Source organism: Lepidochelys olivacea, assembly GCF_965140295.1.
Source record: "Lepidochelys olivacea isolate rLepOli2 genome assembly, chromosome: 8".
Lineage (NCBI taxonomy): Eukaryota > Metazoa > Chordata > Testudines > Cheloniidae > Lepidochelys > Lepidochelys olivacea.
Window position 1 is genome coordinate 22,902,252 of NC_140418.1, and position 22,961 is coordinate 22,925,212.

General features: G+C 40.3%; 1 protein-coding gene across 1 annotated transcript; it reads right to left on the reverse strand.

The window, feature by feature from the left end:
* Positions 1-124: 124 nt before the first annotated feature.
* Positions 125-17,754, reverse strand: IL12B (interleukin 12B; the record flags this gene model as incomplete). The annotated part of the gene is made up of 7 exons (XM_084637961.1): positions 125-203; positions 8,836-8,954; positions 11,263-11,390; positions 12,681-12,886; positions 13,840-13,960; positions 15,087-15,332; positions 17,673-17,754. 7 exons carry the CDS (start codon positions 17,752-17,754, stop codon positions 125-127), a joined length of 981 nt encoding a protein of 326 aa, XP_084494087.1.
* Positions 17,755-22,961: the final 5,207 nt, after the last annotated feature.

A 22,961-nucleotide genomic window follows, 5' to 3' on the forward strand; every position in this document is an offset into this window, starting at 1 on the left:
TGGGTAGAAATGATGGAATGTGGCTCTTTTTCTGGGCCTGTGAAATTCACACATTCATTTTTTTTTTGAGCTTGGGAAGCCTGGTATTTTGGCTGAATGCCGCAAATATTCTGCCTACAAACAGTCATTTGAATTCTGAACAGTTGTTTGGTTTGACCTTGTTCATGTCGCTTGTTATCCGCTCTTTAGGAATGTTTTCCTGGCTGTTTGGGAAAAGATTGTTTGGTTTTTTTACACAAATACACCATTTGCATGGAAACAAGAGCATCACAGAAGTACTCACCATTCTATACTTGTATTTCATTATTCTGATGCTAGTAAGTTTCAGTTGTCAAATCAAGGACCAGAAACATCACTATGTGAGTCAGGTGAAGGAACACACTACGTTAAAGAGGAGCTAATAGATGAAGTGGAAACTGTCCAAATTATTCAGTATATTCACCATCTTATCTAATGTTGTCTTCTGGGGGAGACTAAGGGTAACTTTCTCTCTGCAACACCCCCCCTCCACCCCCACTTCCTTGAATCTTCATTATTTCCAGTGCAACAAATGGTGCATCATTTGGGCTTCTTAAAATAAATCAAAATGTAACGATTTGCTGGTGAATGGGTATCATTTTCCCTTCGCTCTACGATATTGGTATAAACTCCAGATGGAGCAGAGCTGGAGAGTTGAGATCTGGATCTGAACTTCCACAAAGCTCAATGAGAACTGAGTGTTTGGGTCCCATATTTGGGTTTGAGCCCATCTGCAGTAAAAAAGGACTTGACCTTTGGCATTACATGGGCACATCATCCCAAAAACAGGAGGTCTTTATGCACAATCACAAATTCAGTATAATCCAAAGAAGACCCTCCCAATCCCTGAATGTCACAGTAGGGCTTGGGGTTTTACCATTGCAAGAGTCAGTTTGCCATTAGTTCACACAAACCCCAGAATACGTTTCCAAACTGAAAATGCTCCTTGGTGGAAGATGACCATGGGTCCTACTGACTTGTGCTCATACGCAGAGCACAGAGATCAATAGGAATATTGATCAACAAGCTGTCTGCTTTGCCTGAAGGCCTTTTGTTTTGTGAATTGACATTATTGCTCCTGATTATTTTAGAAAAGTGTGGAGCAAGTAAAAGACCCTGTCAGATCCCAACTCCCTACTTAGAGGGGAGAAGGACAGAAACACTATGTAGCAAACAGCAGGTAGAGGGAGGCAAAATTTGCTTTGCTTCTGCTGCCTTTTGCTTCATCTTCATTTAAATGTTCTGAATTTCTCAGAAGTCCTAAATTTTCTGTATTCTGAGTTTTGGTCTCTTTGCACATCCCTGTAAAATACATTCTCAAAGGATGGGATTTGACTAAAATCAATGCTGGTTTGGATTCTACTACTGACGTTGTCAACAGGTTTTGTTTTTGGAAAAGGTGGAATGAGAGTGGATCCTTCTCTGGGTCTCCTTTTTAATGAATCTCTCAAAGTTGGGCAGAATTCTGGATAAATGTTTTCTGCTTTGATCCCTCTCTGATACTGACATGGGGCAACATTAGGCAACATAAGCAAAGCCTGGGGAAAATGGAAGGTGGTCATTTTATGAATAGTTTTTAAGAAAGACTAAGGCACTCAAGAATGCCATGAAACTTTGAAATTGCAGCCTGAGAGAATGCACAGCTTTTCCGGCACTTGGGCATGAGGAAATCTCCCTAATTCAATCCCATTTCATTATGTCCTCTTGCCTCATTGCTCCACGTATGGAATTCTGGATTCTGCTGGCTGATGCAACGACAACATTAATCCAATGAATGCAGGGGAGAAATACAAATATTCTTACTTGTTTGTAATCTTCTGAACTGGGACAGAAAGTGAGGTGGGGATTTCTCTGTGGGAAAGGAGGAAGGAAAGACAGGATCATTTTGGAGGGTGGGACTGGGGGTTTCCTCTAAAGATTTGTTTTTAGTGTTTGGATATTTATCTTACCCTAGCAAAAATTCCATATTCCTGTTCTATGCCACTGCACAGTACATGCCTGCAGTATAAGTTCTGTAACCGGCAAGGCTTTGTTAATTTTAACTGAATCTAGAAGGATCCTCTAGGTTCTGGAGTTTCCCTGAATTTTGAAATACAATTGTTAAAGCAGGTCTGTGTCTCTTTCACTTTCTGAAGTGAGATAATGTCAAGATGCAAAACCTCAAAATTTAATACAGCTATAAGCTAACTCTAACGGCATCCATTATGGCCCTGATTCAGTACAACACGTGTACTTTTAAGCACATGAGAAGACCTATTAGAATCAATGCCAGTAAAACCAACCAGTATATATTAATGTTACTCAAATAATGCTTCATCTTAGGCAGCAGGTGGACTCTGAAGAGGCTTCCTGGCTGCAGCAGTATGCTTCATGTGCAGCTGATCTTACTAGTGACATTTGTCATTTAGATTTATCATTTGCTAGCTGCATAAAAATGAATACTTCACTCTCACTAACTACTATTACAAACCTAGAAAGGTCTGAGAGATCTTAGGTTCGTTGGGGGCTCTTAGCCAGGGGAAAAAATATCTTTTGGAATTGAATGAGAGTGCATATTTATTTGGGACAGTTTCTTAGAGGTATCTGAATTGGTCTCATTATCATATCTATAGTTGGCCCTGAAATTTATGGTAAACATACTATTTGTATTGGATTCTAGGGGTGGAATACGGGCCGCACAGAAGTCAGTGGGAGTTTTGCCATTGACTTCAATGAGGCCAAGATTTTACCCTAAGTAGCTTTTGGAATATATGTAGCTCTATTTTAATTGGGCACCTGTCTCATAATTTTATACTTTTGTTACAGTATATCACCTTTTCCTACCTTCTTATCCCTTTGTCTTATTATCTTGGGAGTGGGGAGGGAAATTACTCAGTGACTGAAAGCTTATCACCTCTAATGGGTCTGATATGATCTGACAAACCCACATAGACAGGAAGTATGTATTTTATATATAGCAAATGTATGTCATAATTTTATATACACAACACAGGTGTATGGAACATCATATAAGTGGCACATTTCATAATAGTTAATAGATGTTATTGTACACTGCAAGTCAAACATAACAAATGTATGCTGCTTACAAGCATTAATTTAGCAGTTCCGTTTTTGTTCCACGTGGGAGGATGTTATCTTCCTGCATTCCAGAAAGGGTCAATTTGTATTGAATGCTTCCCACTCATTTGGCTGTGCCTTTAATTGGGGACTGCAAGTTGCTTGAAGGAGTTGGTGGTGTGATGCAAATAAAAACTTACAACTTGTCTGCACCCCACCTTGTTCCAAAATAACTAAATCAGTTTGAATTCATACCCTTTGTTGTTTTAATATAAGTCTGTGTACACCCAGTTAATAGAGTACACTCAGTACATTCAGAAATAACAAATGATGTGAGTTAAAACTCAGTTATTTATATTCGTCCAAGTTTGTGTGTAGATCTGCACTTTGAAGCATGTGGGTGGAAACAGCAGTCCGCCCATGTGTCATGAATTGCAGGATCAGAGCCTTAAGTAGCAAAGCCTTGCTCAAAGAAATTTAGGAATAGAGTGGTCTGAGAATCCAATTATGTATTTCGTAAGAAACTGTCCTGTGCTGAATCATTTGGATTTTTGCCTAAAGGAAGATCAGTTTTCCCTGTTTCCACACCCTGGGGAGGATCAAAGGATCCTTTCCTTTTGAGAGGCAGAAGAGGATTCCATCCATGCCAGACTTAGCTGGCCCTTCAGTACCAGCAAAGCCAACTGCAGAAACAAGAGCTGATGTTTTAATTTCATTTTTGTATTTTCCGATTCTCTTAAGGATAAAATCCTAGGCAAATAGTTCAGTATAGTCCAGCTGGTCTGTAAATTGTTTTAAAATACTTATTCATCATTATGTTATTTATGCTTCTGTATGATTTGATTGTGCCCTGGTGGATACCAAATATATACTAATATTTAATAGTGAACCTGGGACGAAAGATGCTATGTAAGTGCCAAGCATTATAAGTAGAGCTAGAAGTATTACATATAGTTAAGGAGTGCCTCTTATTGATGTTACACTTTCTAGTCTCAGACATTTTTGCTTAATAACTCTCTTCTTTAAACTGGAAAGAGCTTCGATGACTAGGGTGACCATATTTTCCCAAAGGGAAAATGGGACACCACTTGGGCCCGAGCCCAACTTCCCGTCCACCCCCGCACAAGCCCCCCCCACCCAGCCCTCCCTGCCTTCTGCCTGCGTGTGGGTCTGGCCTGAGGCCCCCCCCTGCTGCCCGCCTGCACAAGGCTAGCCCAAGGCCCCCCTCTGTATGCAGGGCTGGCCCAAGACCCCCTGCCACCTGCCCATGTGGAGCTGGCCTGGCCCAAGCCACTCTCCCGAACCCTCCCTCCCACACAGGCCTGGTGTTGCCGCTTGCCTCTCCCTCCCCCATGCCCCCTCCCCCTGCACAATCCTCTGCACCTGCTAGGGGTCACAGCCCACTTTTTTTGGCAAAACTGTGCATTTGTCCCATTAGTTGGCAAGAACAAATGGGCCAAATGCCCAGTTTTGCCAAAAAAGTCAGGATGGCCAGGACAAGGCTTAAAAAAGGGACCGTCTCAGCCAAAATGGGATGTATAGTCACCCTATCGATGAGTCATCAGAGACCATGATACAAATTATAGAGCTGATATCTGGAAGAGCTGGGCACATACCCTGCTCAGTGACTTCAACATGATAGGGTTACTCAGCTATTTCTGAAAATAAGGTACATTATATTCACAGCCACCATTTTAGAATTTTTAGTTACATCCAGAAGCAGTGGCATATTCAAATTGTGCTTAAGAGCCATGTGATGAACAGTCACTGACAGAACTGCTTTTGAAGGATCTAAGAAAATGATATTCCTCATAACCAGCTATTCACTCTTCTGTGGCATAAGCTGGGACAGCAGCATCCTAGACTGCCTGACCCCTCAGTTTAATTCACCCTATTGGATCATAACTCTTGATGCTCACCGACTCTAATGGTGGCTCAGTGGTACAGTATCATAACCTTTGTCTGGTCCTTCCTGGGATCAAGCCCTTAATCTCCATATGTGAAATCCTGGCCACAGTGAAGTTAATAGAAAAACTCCCATTGACTTCAATGGGGCCAGAGTTTTACCCCGGCTATCTGCTGAACAAAGGTCACGTCAAGCTGGAACACTGAAGTATTGTAACAAGAGAAACCTCAAGATCCATATCAGCCTGGTTTCAGTCACAAGTCTGACCACAGAAGCCTATGAACTTCAATGCACCCTGAGAAAGAGAGAGATTCAGAAGTCATTTCTCCATCTGCAGAACAGGGTCCTGGAGCAGACTGCTAACTACCAGCAGTCACTGTGCTGTGGAGTCTTGTGGAATCCTGTAGGCTACGAAAGGGTCTTTGATGCAGCAGAAAAACAAAAGCTGTTTTGGAGGAACTGGTAATGAATTAACATAATGTAAGAATGGCCATACTCCGTCAGCCCAATGGTCCATCCAGCCTGGTATCCTTATCTTCCAACAGTGGCCAATGCCAGATGCTTCAGAGGGAATGAACAGAACAGGACAATTATTGAATGATCCATCCCTTGTTGTTCACTCACAGCTGCTGGCTGTTAGAGGCTTAGGACACCCAGAGCATGGGGATGCATCCCTGAATATCTTGGCTAGTAGCCATTGATGGACCTATCCTCCAGGAACATATCTAGTTATTTTTCCAGCCCCGTCACGGTTTTGACCTGCACAACATCCTCTTGCAACAGATTCCACAGGGTGACTGTGCGTTTTGTGAGGTAGTACTGCCTTTTGTTTGTTTTAAACAAATTGTATTCTGTGTTAGGATAGTAAGTGTGGTATTAACCATTTATACTAAAGGACCACGAATAAACCAAGACTTTTTTCAAATACATTTTAATTCATTTGTAGGACAAAAATTTATAAGCAGACCTTAAAATAAATAATATTAGTAACAAAAGCAAAATATTTTCCCTCAACATCAGCAAATATTGTACCTGAAACTGTTAGCAACTGATTTCTCAAATATCAGATATCTTCCATTTCAAAGTTTAAATATTTTAAATCACCACTCATTTCAAACACAGAAAAAAATTAAGCGTGTCCACGCACGGAGTCCTTTCTAGGACTTCAACAGGCTTTGGAAGAAGCCTTAAGTGGGATGAATACAGTACATGCTTATATTCTTTCCTGAACTAGGGCCTTACGCAGTAAGTAATTAGGGACAGGGACCAGATTTTCCCTTGGATTCTGTGAAGGAGCCTAGCACACCTTGGGGTGCTAATAAGATGAAAAGTAAAAATATTGTAAAACACTATTCTGCAAATCTCCAAATATTAGTCAAACACTTAACAGCTGCATATAAAATCTGTTAGCAGCAACTTTCTGAATATCAGATGCATAACATTTATCATAATTAAATGTTTAAATATTCTATTTTGACATCCATTTTGATTGCAGATTCTTAGTCACATGCCCTGTGTGTTAATTGTCTACTATGTGGTAAATCTGAATGAATGCTGCCATCAAAAAGGTACCATTCAAAATTATGCACTGGCTGCCCAGTTGTCACAAATAAAAGATAAGCAGAGCATAATTGAAAATTATTGTAGTCAGCAGAGGTGGGGCTAATGAGGCAGGCAGTACAGCCTACAAAACTCCCATTTCCGTCCATGAGAGACAATAGCAGTACTCTTTATAATCGAACACAAATCATTCAGGGCGTGATCGAATGCCAAATGAAGGCATTGCCTCCAGTCAGAGTTGGATCAAACCCTAAGGTTTATACTCTGACTGTATTTGCTTCATCATGCAAAAAACATTTACCATGTTCTCCAGCTGAACACCAATGTGATGTAAGGGAACATGGAATACAACTGACTAAATGCATCAGCTAATATTTCAAGGACTGTAAGCTTTTATTATTTTTTGCCTCTAGCTCAAATATCTGCCATCAGTTTGGATGTTGGATATGGCCATGAAATACAATAATACACAGCTGCTTCATGCAGCCAATGATTTCCATGCTAAAGCATTTTTAATTTAAATAACAGATTTTATAAATAATAAATACTTAAATAACAAAACGTGTCCTCACATTAAGTCACCTTTTGTATAAATTAACACACAAAAATATTCAGCTAATAAATACCATCATCTGACATTGCAACATTTTGTATCGAGCAAATAAATAAATAAATACATAAATAAATATATAGATGCAATATTATAATATGTAATATTATAGCAGACAGTATTTCAATATATCAAAAAAATTGATAAATATAAATGTTAATTTGACTTGGTGTGTGCCATAGGCACCATTTAAATATTGGGTACATACAAGAGCGGGGTCAATGATTGTCATCATATTAATCTAATACAAAAAAAAAAAAAGCGTCATGGCTTCCTAATAATGTTCAGATGCAATTTTTCCTCCGTTTCATGTTTAACTTCTTGTCTTTTGTCTGTTTCATTTTCTTCTTGGGGACTTTCCTTCTGTCACTTCCCTGAAATCTCTTACTGGTTACTACAAAGTAAGGCAAAGAAGATTGAGACAAAAGTTATCTTAACATTCCCCAGGCATACATTTTCAGTTCACTTCCCATTAAATTCATGCCAGTCTGGCTCAGCTGCTGAAACACCAAGGCCCTAATTCTGCAAGATAGAGCCAGATTTTCCAAGGTATTTAGGGTGCTGAAAGATGCAGGTAGATGCCTAGTAGGGATTTTTCAATGCGCCTAAGTAGTCAAGGCACCTATCTCCCATTAATTTCATTGATTTCAATTAAAGTTAGGCACTTAATTTACTTCAGTGCTTGGTGACATTTTCAGAAGTGCCTATCTGTATCTTAAGGCGCCAAAATACCTTTGACAATCTGGCCCGTGACCAGTGTAGTTTTATTTATTTAATTTAAATTGGATTACTCATGGGACCAACATTACACAAGTGCTTACATGTGATGCAGAAGTGTGGCCTGAACACCTTGAAGTCCAGGTGTTTTTCAATTAAAAACAGGAAAAGAAAAAAATTCTGCAGAATTTTTTCAAAGAATTTTTCCATTTTTCACCCAGCCTGTTCTATTTTGTCCATGGAAGGAGCTGTCACTCCCATGTCTTTGTCCTGCCAGTGTTGACTTCCATTTTCAGCAAAACAAAGGGTACTATCTGGGGAAATAATTAGAATTAGAATCCCCTTAGAACAGGCAAGAAACGCTACTTCAGGGTATCCCTAGGACTGCTGCTACTGGAAAACTATCATTGATGAACCCAAAAGAACTAGACTGAAGCAGCTTGTATCTGTCTCACACCAGTTCACTTTACTAGTATAACTTGATCCTGCTAAGTCCACCAGTGCAGTCTATTACACTCTGATATAGACCAGTCACTAGAGGGAGACAAAAGATTAACATTCTGGCAGTGCATGAGCAGCAGTCATGTACTCAGATACTTCATGGAAGGACACAGTACAAATACCTAGCTAGGCAGAGAACACTTTAAATCATTAACTGTTCCGGGTGAACCCTAGATACATGTTTCCTGTCTAGTGTAAATTAATTCTAATTGTTTCTCCCGGGCTTTTGGAGGAAGAGAATGTTAGCCTGTGTTGGACATTGTAGTCACATGTTTATATAGACTCTTGTTCTCTCAAAGATATTTCAAGAAACAACTTCTTTCACTCAGGACTATGAATAGGACAGTAGTAAGGGGTAACCACCCCCCTCCAATATCTGAGAAAAATAAGCTAGCATAGCTCCACTTCCTCCCATGTAGCCAAAAGTCACATCTGCTACTGTGATAAATGGTGCCGTGAGCTTTACCTGCAGAGCTTCCGATCACTCCAAGATGAATTGTAATACCGATCTCTGGCCTGGACGTAGATCTTGTCTAGCTTGCTTGTCGTTGCAAAGCGAATGAACTGTTCATCAGTATCATAAGACTATGAACAAAAACACAGTCCAGTCAATGGATTGTAAGAAGTCAAGCAGAAGTTACTCAAACATCAGGTTAAAGTTATCTAGTTGATCTTGTGCCAAAAATGAATATGTGCTCATATTAGTTATCACTGCTGTATCAGAGCAAAGAGGAAGTTTTTGCAGAAAGGAAAGTATTACAAGTAGATTCAAACTGATCTGAAATACCCTGGCATGTCCTTACATAGTGTGATTTCCACTGGTGGACATGCAGCTCCTATAAAGAGTGTTTGTAAAGCTAGCATGCACCTTTATATTTTTAAAGAGGCCCTTCCTCAGTGCCAAGAACCATAACTAAGGAGATGGCTCCATCTGCTGGTATGCACTTTCTTCATTTTTTACTTAAAGTACGTAATCTTTTAACCTGTTAGGTCTGTTCATGAAGTGGGATAAGTATCATTTAGGTTGCTTTATTTTCTCTTATAAGCTTTGGTGAATGTCAGTCAGAATGTGGGGATAAAAGCAGGCGTAGCATAGACCCATACTCATGCCCCCACATGGATATTATCTTGTTATTAATCTTTGCACTTAGGGTTCTATTGTAAGTGAAGTTAATGGGAATGTGGGAACAGGCCCTTAGTTCATTAATTGACCATATACTTTAATTTTAATATTCAATTTTTATTTCAGTGAATATTTTATATAATTGGATTTTATTTAATACTTCTATATTTTAGATTTGTGTGTATTTCCTGATTAATTATTCTTAAGTGAATTCATAGCTACAAGTGTATATCGTTGTGGTCAAGGCCCAGGACTGGGAGCCAGAAGATGGCTGGTCCTTTTCCTAACTATGCCACTGATTTCTGGTGTCACCCTGCGGGCAAGTTGCCACGTAGTAGTTGTTGTGTTTAACCCGCAGAGGTGCATTAGCAATGCAAACAAATCTATTTTATGTCTTCCTAAAAATTAGTATTACTTAATAACGTGCTGCTGGAAATTGGGAAGCAGTTGGCAAAAACTAAATTATCCTCCGGCCTCTTGGGTAGTGTGAGAGCATGAGTCATTGATTTTTTACTCTATTAGCAAGAGCTCTTCTGTGCAAATCTGAACTGTGTACATGCAATCAAACTACATGCAACTCAGTGTGGCAAAAATTAGGCTGTCTTTGTTCTTGGTGTAGGAAAAGGTTGTGGATTTTCCCCAGCTCAGGATCCACAGAGCCTAATAATCCTGAGTCAACAGATACTTTTTTCTCATGCTAACATGACTGTGCGATGCTGGGTGTGACATTGTTGTTCACTCCTCCCTCCACCTCACTACCAAGATCTTCTGTTCTCCAGTGCTGGACAGTAGATATGTCATCTTGGCAGAGTCCTGAAGTAGAGCACTCACTTTGACTGTGTCTCATAGTCAGAAAGATCCCTGACCATGAGACCTGAAGTTTGGGCAAATAGCAAAGACATAATACAAATGATTATCTTTCATATGTAGAGATAGGTCATATCGGAGTAGATGACTTCTATGGTGTTCTTTGGAAAATATGTCAATAGCAGACTTACTTACTTATATTAGGTTAGCATCTAGAGACCTCAACTAAGCTAGAGCCCCAGAGACGTTGCATGGACGTATAGTTTACGAGAGACCTTGCCCCAAAGATCTTACAACTTAACAGCTGGGTGAAGCAAACAATTGGTTGGGCAAGAAGGGTAAAAGAGGAAAGCATAATAGAGATAACAGGATGGTTTAGAGAGTTATATCATAACAACTTCTAGGCTGCAAGCACATGACTGAGATTGGTAATTAAAGGCCATGGGGGTGTTTCAGTGGAAAAACATCACTAAATACTAATAATATCCTATATTAACAGGTTTCAGAGTAACAGTTGTGTTAGTCTGTATCCGTAAAAAGAAAAGGAGTACTTGTGGCACCTTAGAGACTAACAAATTTATTAGAGCATAACAGAAAGCTTATGCTCTAATAAATTTGTTAGTCTCTAAGGTGCCACAAGTACTCCTTTTCTATATTAACAGAGTAGTTTTCATTGCAGCAGGTCCCAAAGCATTATTCAAACTACAAACCCGCCAATCCTACTCTGACAAAGTTCCTTATTTAAATCACTAAGTAATTTGAGTTAGGACAACAGGGTTAGATCAGATACATAAAGGAATCACTGAACCTGCTACTGAAATGTTGAGACTGATCTGTTTTCACAGTGTTTCAATCCATGTTACTTGGATGCTACTGTGCAGATGAACTGGGAAGGGGATCAAGTTCTTAAAAGACTGCATCATACACACATTAAGAGTAATGAGAACTCCCTATTACAAATACCTCGCCTTCAGCGTTGACCTTAAATGTCAAAGGGAAATAAGACTTTGGTGTGCTCCATGTTCTGGGGTATTTCCAAGTCACTGTGCCATTTTTGACCACATGCTCACACTCAGGTGGGTCAGGTTTTACTGCAAGAGAAAATAAAGACAGCATTAGCATTCATTAGCTACGTAGTATCAGCTCTTTGTGCTTTATTAGTACTAATTATTCAGTTAAACAGCTGTTGGAAACCATAGTAAATTAAAGTAAAGGCCAAGAGTGTGCTTGAGGTTTAGGGACTATATTGTACTCTCCTGTGGAAGAGGGATACCTTTACAGAGCTCGCCTTATAAGATCCCTCAAGGATGAAGGGATTTAGAGGGCTGCAGAAGACAAAGGGAAGGGACCCAGCCTCAAACCTTGCTGACCTTTAGAATGCACAGGGAAGGAAAGTTTTAATTTGGCAGTGTCTGCTTCTCCAGAGTGCTGGCCAACCTCCCTTTCTCCCATGGCAGCATGATGAACTCAGCAGCAACTTTCTGGTTGATCTGCCTATCTCTGTGTGCCCAAGATCCTCCTCTCCTTTGAGGCAGTGATATGCAGGAGTATGTATCGGCAGTCCGTGCTGTTCCAAGCACCCATGCAGATATTCACTTGGAAATCTGCACTTTTCAGAGGGGAGCCTGCCACAGAGAGTGATTGCTTTCTGGCTCTGGTCTCTGCCTTCCCAGCCTGGCCCTTCCAGTACTGTGGCACTCCTAATTCATGCAAAGCACGAGAGGGGCTCCTGTGAGATCTATGGGAGCGGCACATGCCACACAGACGTTGCTTCTCCACTTCCTCCACCAACAGGCACTGACTTTTGTTTTTGCTGGTGGGTGTTTTTGGAGTGGGGGCAGGAAGAGGTGCAGCGGGGGCAGGGCCTCAGGGGGAAAAGACTGAGAGGGGGTGGGGCCTCGGGGCGGAGCACAGTCCGGGCGCTGGTGGCTCCCTCACTTCTCAGGAGCTTCCAGCAGCGGTGACGCTCCCAGTGCTGTGGGCCGGCATGTCTTCAAAGGGAGATGTGCCACACCCAGCGTTTCAAACCTCTTACACCTGCCGCCTTTGCTGTGGTGCCTGGGTGCTGAGCACTTCCTATAGTTTCCCAGTGGGTGCTTCCTGGTTTCGTCCAGTTTTTGTTTTTCTTTACTCCCATAAGGGAGGGAAGCCTACAGGCCTAGAATACAGTTATCATGGGCCACGCATTAATCCCTCTCAGCTCTCAGGTGAGGTTGCGGGCACACTGGTGACACAGAGGTAGTGTGGCGAAGCTGGTACTGTTGGAGCAGTAAATACATTAATCAGCACTGTCGTCCCTGAACAGACATTCACTCAGGGTCACTGAATTCATGACAAGCTTTATACACTTAAAAATAAAAGCTGATTTCTGATCCACTCACTGATATCTCGGATGAAGAAGCTGCTGGTGCAGTTGTCATACTGTGTCTCATCAATGACCTCCAGGAACATCTCAATGGGCTGGTGTTCCTCAGCAAATGGGCAGTGGTTGGTTTTCTGACAATTGACTGTGTACTTTGTCTCTAGTTCATAGCGTTGAGACACAGGGCTTCCACAGATTACACTTCCAGATGCATCCTCTTGAGTTCTGAATTCAAAGCAGAAAGTGATAAAGGAAACGCTGGAGAGCTCTGAATAAAGTGCTGCTTACAGATACTTCAATGACACCATGTCACCGGACAAGATAGTGTTGCTGTGTCATAAATAGCATGTTTCTGTACATGAGACGCCCATGCCAATGGGAGTTTTGGGCATAAATTAAAGACAGTCTCTTCTTTAATGCCACTGTTTATTGACTAGTGTGGAGGGCCTAATGTCTAACTTCACTCTTTAGCCCCTTTCCCAAATCCAGCTGGAGGAAACAAGTCAAGTTGAGTATGTTTCCATAAGAAATAACACCACACAATGCTACCAGAATTTGACTATATTTTTGCATCCAGCAAATTATGCTTTGCACTTATTTCCCCTTTTAACAAATAAAAATAACACTGGGCCAGAGCACGCCCTGCCTTGGAGAAACCCATGGGAGGGGAGTGGGAGGTAGGAAATCCCCAAGAGGTTTCTCTCATAGTATTCCCCTCAGGGTCCTTGACAGGGCAAATGCTATGGTCATATAGTGTTTGACTTCCCAACTCCATACAGCCAATGGATCTGGCGAGAAGGACGCTGCAAGATGACTTGCTTCTATGTCTGGTTGAAATTCATTTCCTTCTCACCTGCAGTTCTACTGCCTGAGTCACTCTGTAGCTACATTACAGCATCTGCAGAGAAGATCCAATGGGAGTTCTTACACTTCTAAGCTATATTAATTCCTGACCAGATTTCCATGCAGTAATGTGATGGGCCTAGAAGGGACTGTCCTGCAGAGGATATCCAATGTGTTGGTCCACATTCTCAAATGATAAAAATGGCCTTCCCCCGGTCCAGTTCATGTGATAGGTGGCCAACTATTTTTGTAGTATCCGTTCCACATGCTGACAAAGAGGGGTATTCCGGCCTTATTATCCTAATGAAGTGGCTGAGGAAAGTACAAGCTCTTACCCTTTTAGATTTTTGATTGTGAACTTCACATTTGGACTCTCATTTTCTGTCTTCCATGAGCATATGAAAATCCCTGAGTAATTCTTTGCCTCACATTTTAAAAATGTCATGTTGTTTGGCTCTAGATTGAAAGAGAGAGAAAAAATTGATTGAAAAAAAAAATTGTTTGACCAGTAAGATAAAACAGTAACTCTACAAAATTCTACTGGCAGATATTGAGTCCCTTCCCAGGAAAACAATGCACAATATACACGTCAGCTGAATAGTGGCTGGAAGTTTGCTGGTGTCTAAAAGTGACCCTTAGAGATTATGTTGCCATTGTTTTTCCCGGAGCTTGTTCACATTTTTTATAGGATATTTCCCATCTATTAAAAAAAATTGGCTTCAACAAACCCCATATCCTCAACAAATGATTTCATTTCTCTGATTGCTCACCGTGCTGTTTGCGACACATTTCAAAGATGACTTTAGCATGCACAGGAAAGGAATAATGTCTATAAATGAAAAATTTCCACCCTTCTAATAATGTTTAGTGGCCCAAGCGAAACACAAGAAGATGGATAGCTTGCTCTCGGAGATGTATCTTTGTCCAATGTGTTAACCATGAGCCCAGGATCCCAAACTTCTGGGTTTTAATCCTGGCTCAGCAGCAGTTTTAGGCTAAGTCATGTAACCTCTGCTTTATGAAGATGAATTAGTTAGGGGCAAATGCTATCCTCGGCATGCAGTTTGAATGACTTAGCTAGGCACTGGTGAGAGCTGCAAGGGCAAAGGGAAGAACAGCCATTCCCCCACATGTTGTGAAACTGTTCCATGGTTGCTGCTCCAGCCTAGAGGCTAGAGTAGCCTTAGCATTCCTCTACTCCCCCACTCCGTATGGGAAGGATCAGAAAGTCATGGTCCCAACTCATCCTTTGTGACAGCATATAGGAACCCCATACAGAGCTGAACTCCCCAAATCTTGCTCCCGCATTGCACATCAGATCCACCTGGTTCTGCTGCACATGGGGACCTCTGCACCCATGTAGAAGAGGGCATTATTTGCCCCTTAATGCCTGAACAGCACTTTGAAGAGCTACCATGCTAAAGATTATAATCCACCTCATTAGTCATGCACAGTGGTTCTTTCCAGTGAGTTCTCTTTTCCTTTGCGATGTTATGGCACATACTGTACATGGAAAAAACATCATATTGCCCTATTACCTTACCTTTAAAACTTTTTAGAATCCACTTAGATATTTGCCTACTTGAGTCTTTTTTGGTAATAAGGAAAAAATAGTAGCTTAAAATCTCGTGGGTATCACTTTTGTGACAGGTGTAGTTGCCAGCATCTGGAAATTCCTTGACTGAAATTGTTAATATCTTGTCAGTTCCTATTATTTCCTTATCCTTCATCCAGTAGACCGACATAGATTGGTCTTCAGATACATTACAGGTGAGCTCTACTTCTTCAGCTGGTGCCTCCTGAGTCCACTCTGACTCTATCACATAAACTATAGGGAAATAAATGTTGGGTGTTAGTCAAGATTAAAGTGCTGGTAAAATTGAACTACATCTTAGGCCCAGTACTGCTGTCCTTGAAACTACTGGCAAAACACCACTGGCATGAATAACAACAGTCAGGCCCAGTTGTCTTTTGACAAGATTACATTTTAAATGTAAATATGAAATGCATCCAAAACATCATGAGCAATCAGAGTTATTTTCATTTTAGAAGTGATTTTCTTTCCATAGTCTCAGAGAATTTGGCACAGTCACAGCCCTGCAAAGCGGGTGATGTCATTATCCCCATTTCACAGACAGGGAAATCAAGGCACAGATGGCTCAGTCATTCCCTGCATATGCTTAACTTTAAGCACACAAATAGTCTCATTGACTATTTAAGCACATGACTACACATGTGCTTAAAGTTAAGAATGTGCTTAAATGCTTTCCATAATCCAGGTTTAAAGCCCAAGGGCCAAAACCTACTCACTTTATTCCTGCAAGGAGCCCCATTGACTTCAGTGGGACTCCTCTGATGAGTAAGGACTACTGGATCTCAGTCTTTGCTCACAGAAAGAGGGGTGAAGCACCTCTGTAGCATTGTACTCCCCTTCTGGATTCCATGGAGAGATCTCTGCAGTGTGAAGGAGCTGTGATTGGGGAGGGGGCAGGTGGGCAAGGGAAAGCCAGGAGCATGTATTGCTTCCTTCTAAAGCCCCACAACCTGATGCGGCATTAATTTTTCCTGCAGAAAAGCTGGTTGCCCTTGCAGCATTGTCCCAATGAAGTGGCTGCTAGGGGAGAGATAATCCCAAAGCAGAGATACAGGGCCTCCAACAGATAGTCATGACTCTCTGAATACTCCTCAGTCACTCTGTGGAGCCCTTTACTCCAGACTGGGAGAAACGCCCCTTCACAAAACAATTTAGGAAAACTCCATTAAGTAATCTTTGTGGATTTTTCTTCCTTACAGCCTTCCCTTGCTAGATTTTTCCAGGTGGTGGGGGGCAGCAATTAAGGCCAAAGATATATGTAAATGAATTGCTTAAATTCCTACAGCTAATCAGGGGCAGAATGAGCAGTAGAACTCAAGAATCCGCTTCATTCTTGCCAGGGTCAAGAACGTCATCTGCACTTTCATTGACACCAGTTCCCCAAATACAGCCATTGCCCTAGCTACCCTTTCTCTTCTACCACTGATACAGGAACCCCTGTTGTCATTAGTGTCCACTGGGTTTGTGTTTTTCCCTGCGAGTGGACACAGAGTACATTTACTGGAGGTTTAGGAAGCACCACAATTGAACTTACAAGTGCATCACTCAGGCTGGAAGGAAGCATCAGTTCCAGCAATGAGCCAAGAGAACTTCTCAGCATTTCCAAAAAGATGGCTTTAAGCCAAATAACATTGCTAATAATAGGACACTGAATCTCATCACATCGGACAGTGGAGACTGCTTATTAAAGTCATGAATGTGCAAATACATGAATCTAGAGGCTTGCCAGTCTGCCTGTGAGTATCGAGAAGCATAGGCACCAGGAAATGCCAGAGAGGTACCAAAAGACACAAATGTGTAGTTTCTATGCTGTGGCAGAAATGCTTCTACTGTAGTTTCAAGAGCCCCCAATGTTATTTAGGGAAACCACAGCATAGTCTTATAACCTAAAGCTATTAACAGAAGTGTTTGAAATATTCATTATGGGCAAAACAGTGATCCTCTTAATCATGTTGAATACCAGCTTCCACCCTGTGAAGTCCCACCGAAGTCATACTTGTGGACTAAGGGATACTTGTGGACTAAGGTGCCTGTCAATGTGAGTAAAGGGATTAAATATGACCACCTGAATTTAGCTCCGTTTTCTGGTGAGTGAATAATTTGTTCACTGATTCTGCATTTCTTTGAATGAATTCGTATTCAGAGTTATTTGCTCTGAACATTCTGGATGAAATATTTTCAGGGCTTGGGGTTTTTTTGTGAAATGTTCACTTTGACTATTTGCTCTTCATTACTTGTTTGTGGGTTGTCACCTAAGTCACAAGATGCTGTTTCTGCTTCCTGATTGCATGACTGAAACTCTTGAAACGGGAGAACAGTGAATAGGGAATAAGGCAGTTTCTGGTGTGAATTCTCAGACGAATAATCATGTTTCTAAACTTCATGAAACTTTTGGGACTCCTGAATATTTTCATGAACACCCAGCAATTATCCAAATACTCATGAAAAATTCAGAATATAAGCCCATGAATGGTAGCTAATGCAACTCTGCATTTATTCACAAACATATTTGTTAGTACATTTGTTTTTAACTATTCAACAAGTGATAGTTTTCAGTAAATGCAGACTACTTACCATTCTCCCGCAGTTTCCACTTCGCTTCCAGAGGGATTGCAAGGGAAAATAACAAAAGTAGGACCAAGAGTAGATGAGACATCTGTGGAGTGTAGGGGAAAGAACAATTAATAAGCCTGTTTGGAAAAAGGCTAGTAATTGATATTATTGATTGAGCATTATTAGTATGCTCAGCACTAGACAATATGCGGAAGACACAGTACGTGCCCCAAAGGAGCTTATACCCAAGAGACCCCATTCTGAGCACACTTAGTCATGTCAGTAGTCCTTACTCATGAGAGGAGTCCCACTGACAGAAATGGGGCGCCTGCCAGGAATAAAGTGCATAGGATTTGGCCTTTGGGCTTTAAACCCAGATCATGGAAAGCATTTAAGCACACTCTTAACTTTAAGCACATGAGTAATTCCATTTAAAGCCAACAAGACTACTTATGTGCTTAAAATTAAGCATATGCTTAAGAGCATTGCTGGATCAGTATCTTATTTGGCACTTCCTCAGCCAAAAATCCTACTGAAGTGAATGACACATAACTGTTAATAACTACATTTGCAAAAGTGGCCAGAGCATGAGTGCCCATTGAGACACCTTAAATACATAGATTCACACTATATACATTCCTCTGTACTGTATTTTTAATAGACAGGGTAAAACTAATATACTGCTGTAGTCCTGAGCTCTGGACTTTTATGTTTGCACCTGCAGTATCAATGCCGGGGTGTTACAATATAGCACGAAGGTGTGCATTGCTATTCACGCTCCCTCTAGTCTGAACTAGATGGCAGTGTAGACAAGCCTTAGGTGCTTATATTAGTACCCATCACTTTTAAGACTGGTTGAAATTTTTCCATCAGAACTGTTTTTTTGTGTGTAATCACGTATTGAACTAAACTACATTTTTCATTAGAAGTGTCTAGTTTTTGTGGAAAATTTTGAATTTTTGTCAAATAAGCAAAAATCCAAACTGCAAAGTTTTCCCTGTTTTCAGCAGAGAAGTTTTTGGGTTTGGGTGTTTTTGATGAAAAGTCAAAAATTTCCATGGATAACCATTGTGGGTTTTTTTCCATTTTCATATACATTTTCATCAGAAAGAAAACCCATTTTCTGATCAGCTCTAATCACAGTATAAACACCTCCCCTGTGGTTAGGGGGTGTATAAAAACCACATATATATCTTATGGGCCAGTTGGTGTAAATTGGCATATCTTCATTCACTTAATTTATATCAGTTAAGGATCTGGCTATGTAATTTGCATGTTTGTGCAACTGATACACAAAAACATAAATGCTGATAATATATAATGTATATTTCAATTCTATTAACTGTAAATATTTACATCTATACAGTCTCTACATACCTCAACATGTATAAGAATATTAAACCACCCTGTCTTCAGAAAAATGTAATAACAACTGGCTCTATTTAAATATACTTTCTTGGGTATCTTACTTTAGCAAGAATATAAACTGAAAGATCTTAAGTTTTTTTTTTTTTGCATTGGTGTATTTTATATAACTAGCATCCTTTGATTTCATCTGTTACTGGCTCTCTGATGTCCCAGTGTAGAGATACTCCACCATAGAGCAATAAGAAGGATTTCTTACCTTTTCCAATGGAGCTTGTAAGGTGATGCTGTTGGAAGTGGTTGTTCTATGGATCTGACAACAGCTATGTGCTGGTTGCTTTTATATTTGTAAACTCTGAAAGTAAAGAGCTACTTTGTTTCACCGCAATACCACAGAATTGCAACACGTGGAGTAAGTTCCTTTTTTACATAGTGATAGCGGTAAAGCAAGAAAATAAGAAAAAGCTTGGGAGTCCCAGGTAATCTTTGAAGAGGAAATAGGATTATTTTGATGACCTTTTATTCCATGCCAGAGGCGTTTCCTTTCCTGCTGTCATTCTATGTCTGTCTTTCATATACAATCTGTTTTTTGCAATGGGGAAAATGCACAGTAAATAAACTTCCAGTGCTGTTTGACCTGGAATTTTTTATATTATGAAAGAGAGAGAAAGTTAATGCACTTAGTCTTTTATTAACTGTTAAGTATTAAAGGGATGATAACAATGTGAAATAAAAGCCCTACTACCAAAACAAATTCAAACCTGAATGATTGTAATATTTAAAAACACAGGAACCAGTATATACATCATTTAAGGAAAAAAATCTTTTGTTTTCCAGTTAACTTAAAAAAACAGAAATGAATAAGTGATGCATCTATATACTGTATACTTACATGGAGTTGTGAACAATATTATTATTATTTATTAATTATTAACCTAGAGGCCCCAAGCAGGGATTGAAGCCTTATTGTGGATACACATATAATAAAAAAAAAGATACCAGCTGCTACAAATTGTTGCAAATGATGGTCTTGATCCTGCAATTGACAGCACATGAGCACGTCAGTGGGGCTCCATACAGGGGCAGCACTGCACCCGTGTGCAATTAGTTGCAGGTTTGGGGCTCAAAAAAATATGATAAAACAACAGGTGAGTACAGCAAATAGGCAGGAGCAGCACAAAGTTGCTGTGAGACAGTGATGATTAACATAGAGACCAGCAGTCACAGCATACCAACTGTGTTTGGATGGTCCATTCATTGTCATATGTTTTGCAAGCATCATGGCGGGCCTGTGTTGAAGGACAGATTTGAAGGAGGATAATGTAGTGGCTTTGTGGATTAATTCTTAACAAAGCTTGTCCAGTGGCAAACACATAGCCCTGTTTATCTAAACTATATTTTGAGCAAAGTCAACTCCGGACTTCACTTCACCAATGATGCCAGCCTCCAGCATCCATTTCTCTACTTCTCCAACAAGCACTTTAGCATGTTTTCTCCTACCTTCCCTGATAAGTGAAAAAAGCTGTCAATCAAAATTTGTAAATGCACCATCTTGTACTCATTCTGGTCCCTTGTCGAAATCCATTTCTGCCGTAATGCACACAGCAACCTGATAATGTCTGGGCAGGGGATCACTGCCACTGACCCGCTAAAGATTTGCACGTATCATCCACTTGTTACATCTTCTCTCTTTTAGATTGTAAGCTCTTTGGGGGCACAGACGATCAAATATTATACGTATAGCACCTAATACAATGGAGCCTAGCCTGGTTGTGGATTTTGGGCACCAGCCTAATAATAATAATAATAATAATTAGTATTAATAGTAAACATGTACATGTTTATGGAATGTACAATGTGTATGTAAATGTGTATAATACACACATGTTCTAGGTTAATTCCAAACACAGAACAAACAGTAAAATATAGTGAACAAGGTGTGTGTCAAGAATCCTGGATCGCAATCATGAAGCACAGATACATCTGAGTGGAACTTCCATGCCTAGATAGTTTTCTGTGATCCATCAGAGTGGAATTTTTAAATATCAAACCATAGCTATTGTGAAAATATCTCTTGATGTCAGTCTGTTTTTCCATTATGATCTCATATACTCTTAAGGGGAAATTTAGAGGACAGCATTTGGTCCCACCATTTTATCCACTTCCTCTATGACACTGAAAGAGAGAGAGAGAGAGAGAGGTGGAAGCTGTAAGTTAGTCTGTTTTGCTTTCCAGTAAAGCCCTACAAAATATGATCATTCCACAGTTAGGAATATTCCAGACACACCTCTTTCTATTAAAAATAACCTGCTGATTGGAAAATTATTTCCTTTACAAAGGAGGACTTTTGCTTTGTCTAATCCTTAATGGGGTGAAGCATATTTTACTAAGACTCAAAAGGAAAAAAAAAAAAAAAAAAGTTTATGTAACATTAATAAGATGATTAAATATCACACCAAAAAGAGAGCCATGTGAAGGGGAACAGGGGTTTATGTTGTCATCAGACGGGTGCTATGTGCTTTCTTTCTGATAAGTTTCCCTCAGTGAGACAAGTAGATTGCTTTAAAATTCTTCTTTTACATGTGATTTCCCTTTTCACTAATGTCTGACTACTCAGCAGATGACATTGTCTGATTCTTCAAAGATATCACAGTTGTTAGATGCATAAAGTAATAGATTTTTTTTAAAACACAGGAAAACAATGCTCCAAATTTATTTGTCCAATCTATCAGCCATCTCCTAATCATGGCAACAATAATTGACAAATGGGGTATAGCTCATAGAGCAGAGAGGATATCGTCCTATAGAATAATAGAATATCAGGCTTGGAAGGGACCTCAGGAGGTCATCTAGTCCAACCCCCTCTGCTCAAAGCAGGACCAATCCCCAATTTTTGCCCCAGATCCCTAACTGGCCCCCTCAAGGATTGAACTCACAACCCTGGGTTTAGCAGGCCAGTGCTCATTGAGCAGAAACTTGTAGTGAAACTTTCCTCAGGATGAAAATTCTGTTTTCTGAACTGCTCTGTGCATACCAGACATGCCAAACCCATGAAAAAAATGCAGAAATTGGGCTTGTTTTTGGCTTAATTGGCTTGTGAGTTGCTTGTTGGCTAGTTTTTTGCTTGTAGCTCATTGCTTGTTTGGCTTCCAGCCTGTTGTAGCTTGTTTCTTCTTTTTTTTTTTGATCGTCTCCCAGCAAGCAGGGCAAGGGGCAAAAAGGGGCAAGGGGGGGAGAGAGTCTGGGGTGCACAGTGGGCCCACCACAGTTCCAGACAGCACATCGTGGGGATCTAGTCACATAGAGTGTTGGGGTTTTTAGGGATTGGCTTGTTTTGGCCTTGTTTTGAAATGGGATTAGATTGATTTTTGGCTTATTGTGAAAGCCGGGGTGCTTATTTACCACATGAAAGTTGGCAACTGTGGAATGAGGAAAAAGAAACTCTTGTCCTTTTTATATAATTTATTGAACACTAATTTCTCCTTTCCATCAGGAAGCAGTGCTTAGCTTAATGTATCATTGAACTTCAGTGCAATATGTCATTATTTAACTAAGATCAAACCTTCAAACAAACATCTAATTAAAGTAAAGAATAAAATAGTATGAATATCCTACATATAGATTGGTCTTTTCCTGTCAGAGGATCCCAAAGTGCTTTATAAAGACCAAATTAAAAGCTAAGCTACACAATCATAAAGGCTGATTAGTATTATGGTAGCACAGAGGGCCCAACCAAAATCAAGACTCCACTGTACTAAATATTGTGTCTATATATAGTAAGAGATAATCCCCATTCCAAATAAATTACACTGTAAACAGACAATAATAGGAGAGAGGAAGTATTGTTAGCTACATTTTATGGATAGGAATTGAGGAAAAGGGAGTCCAATTTTTAGTCTCTTAAGAGACTTAGGAGCCAAGTACCATTTTCAAAAGTGACCTAGG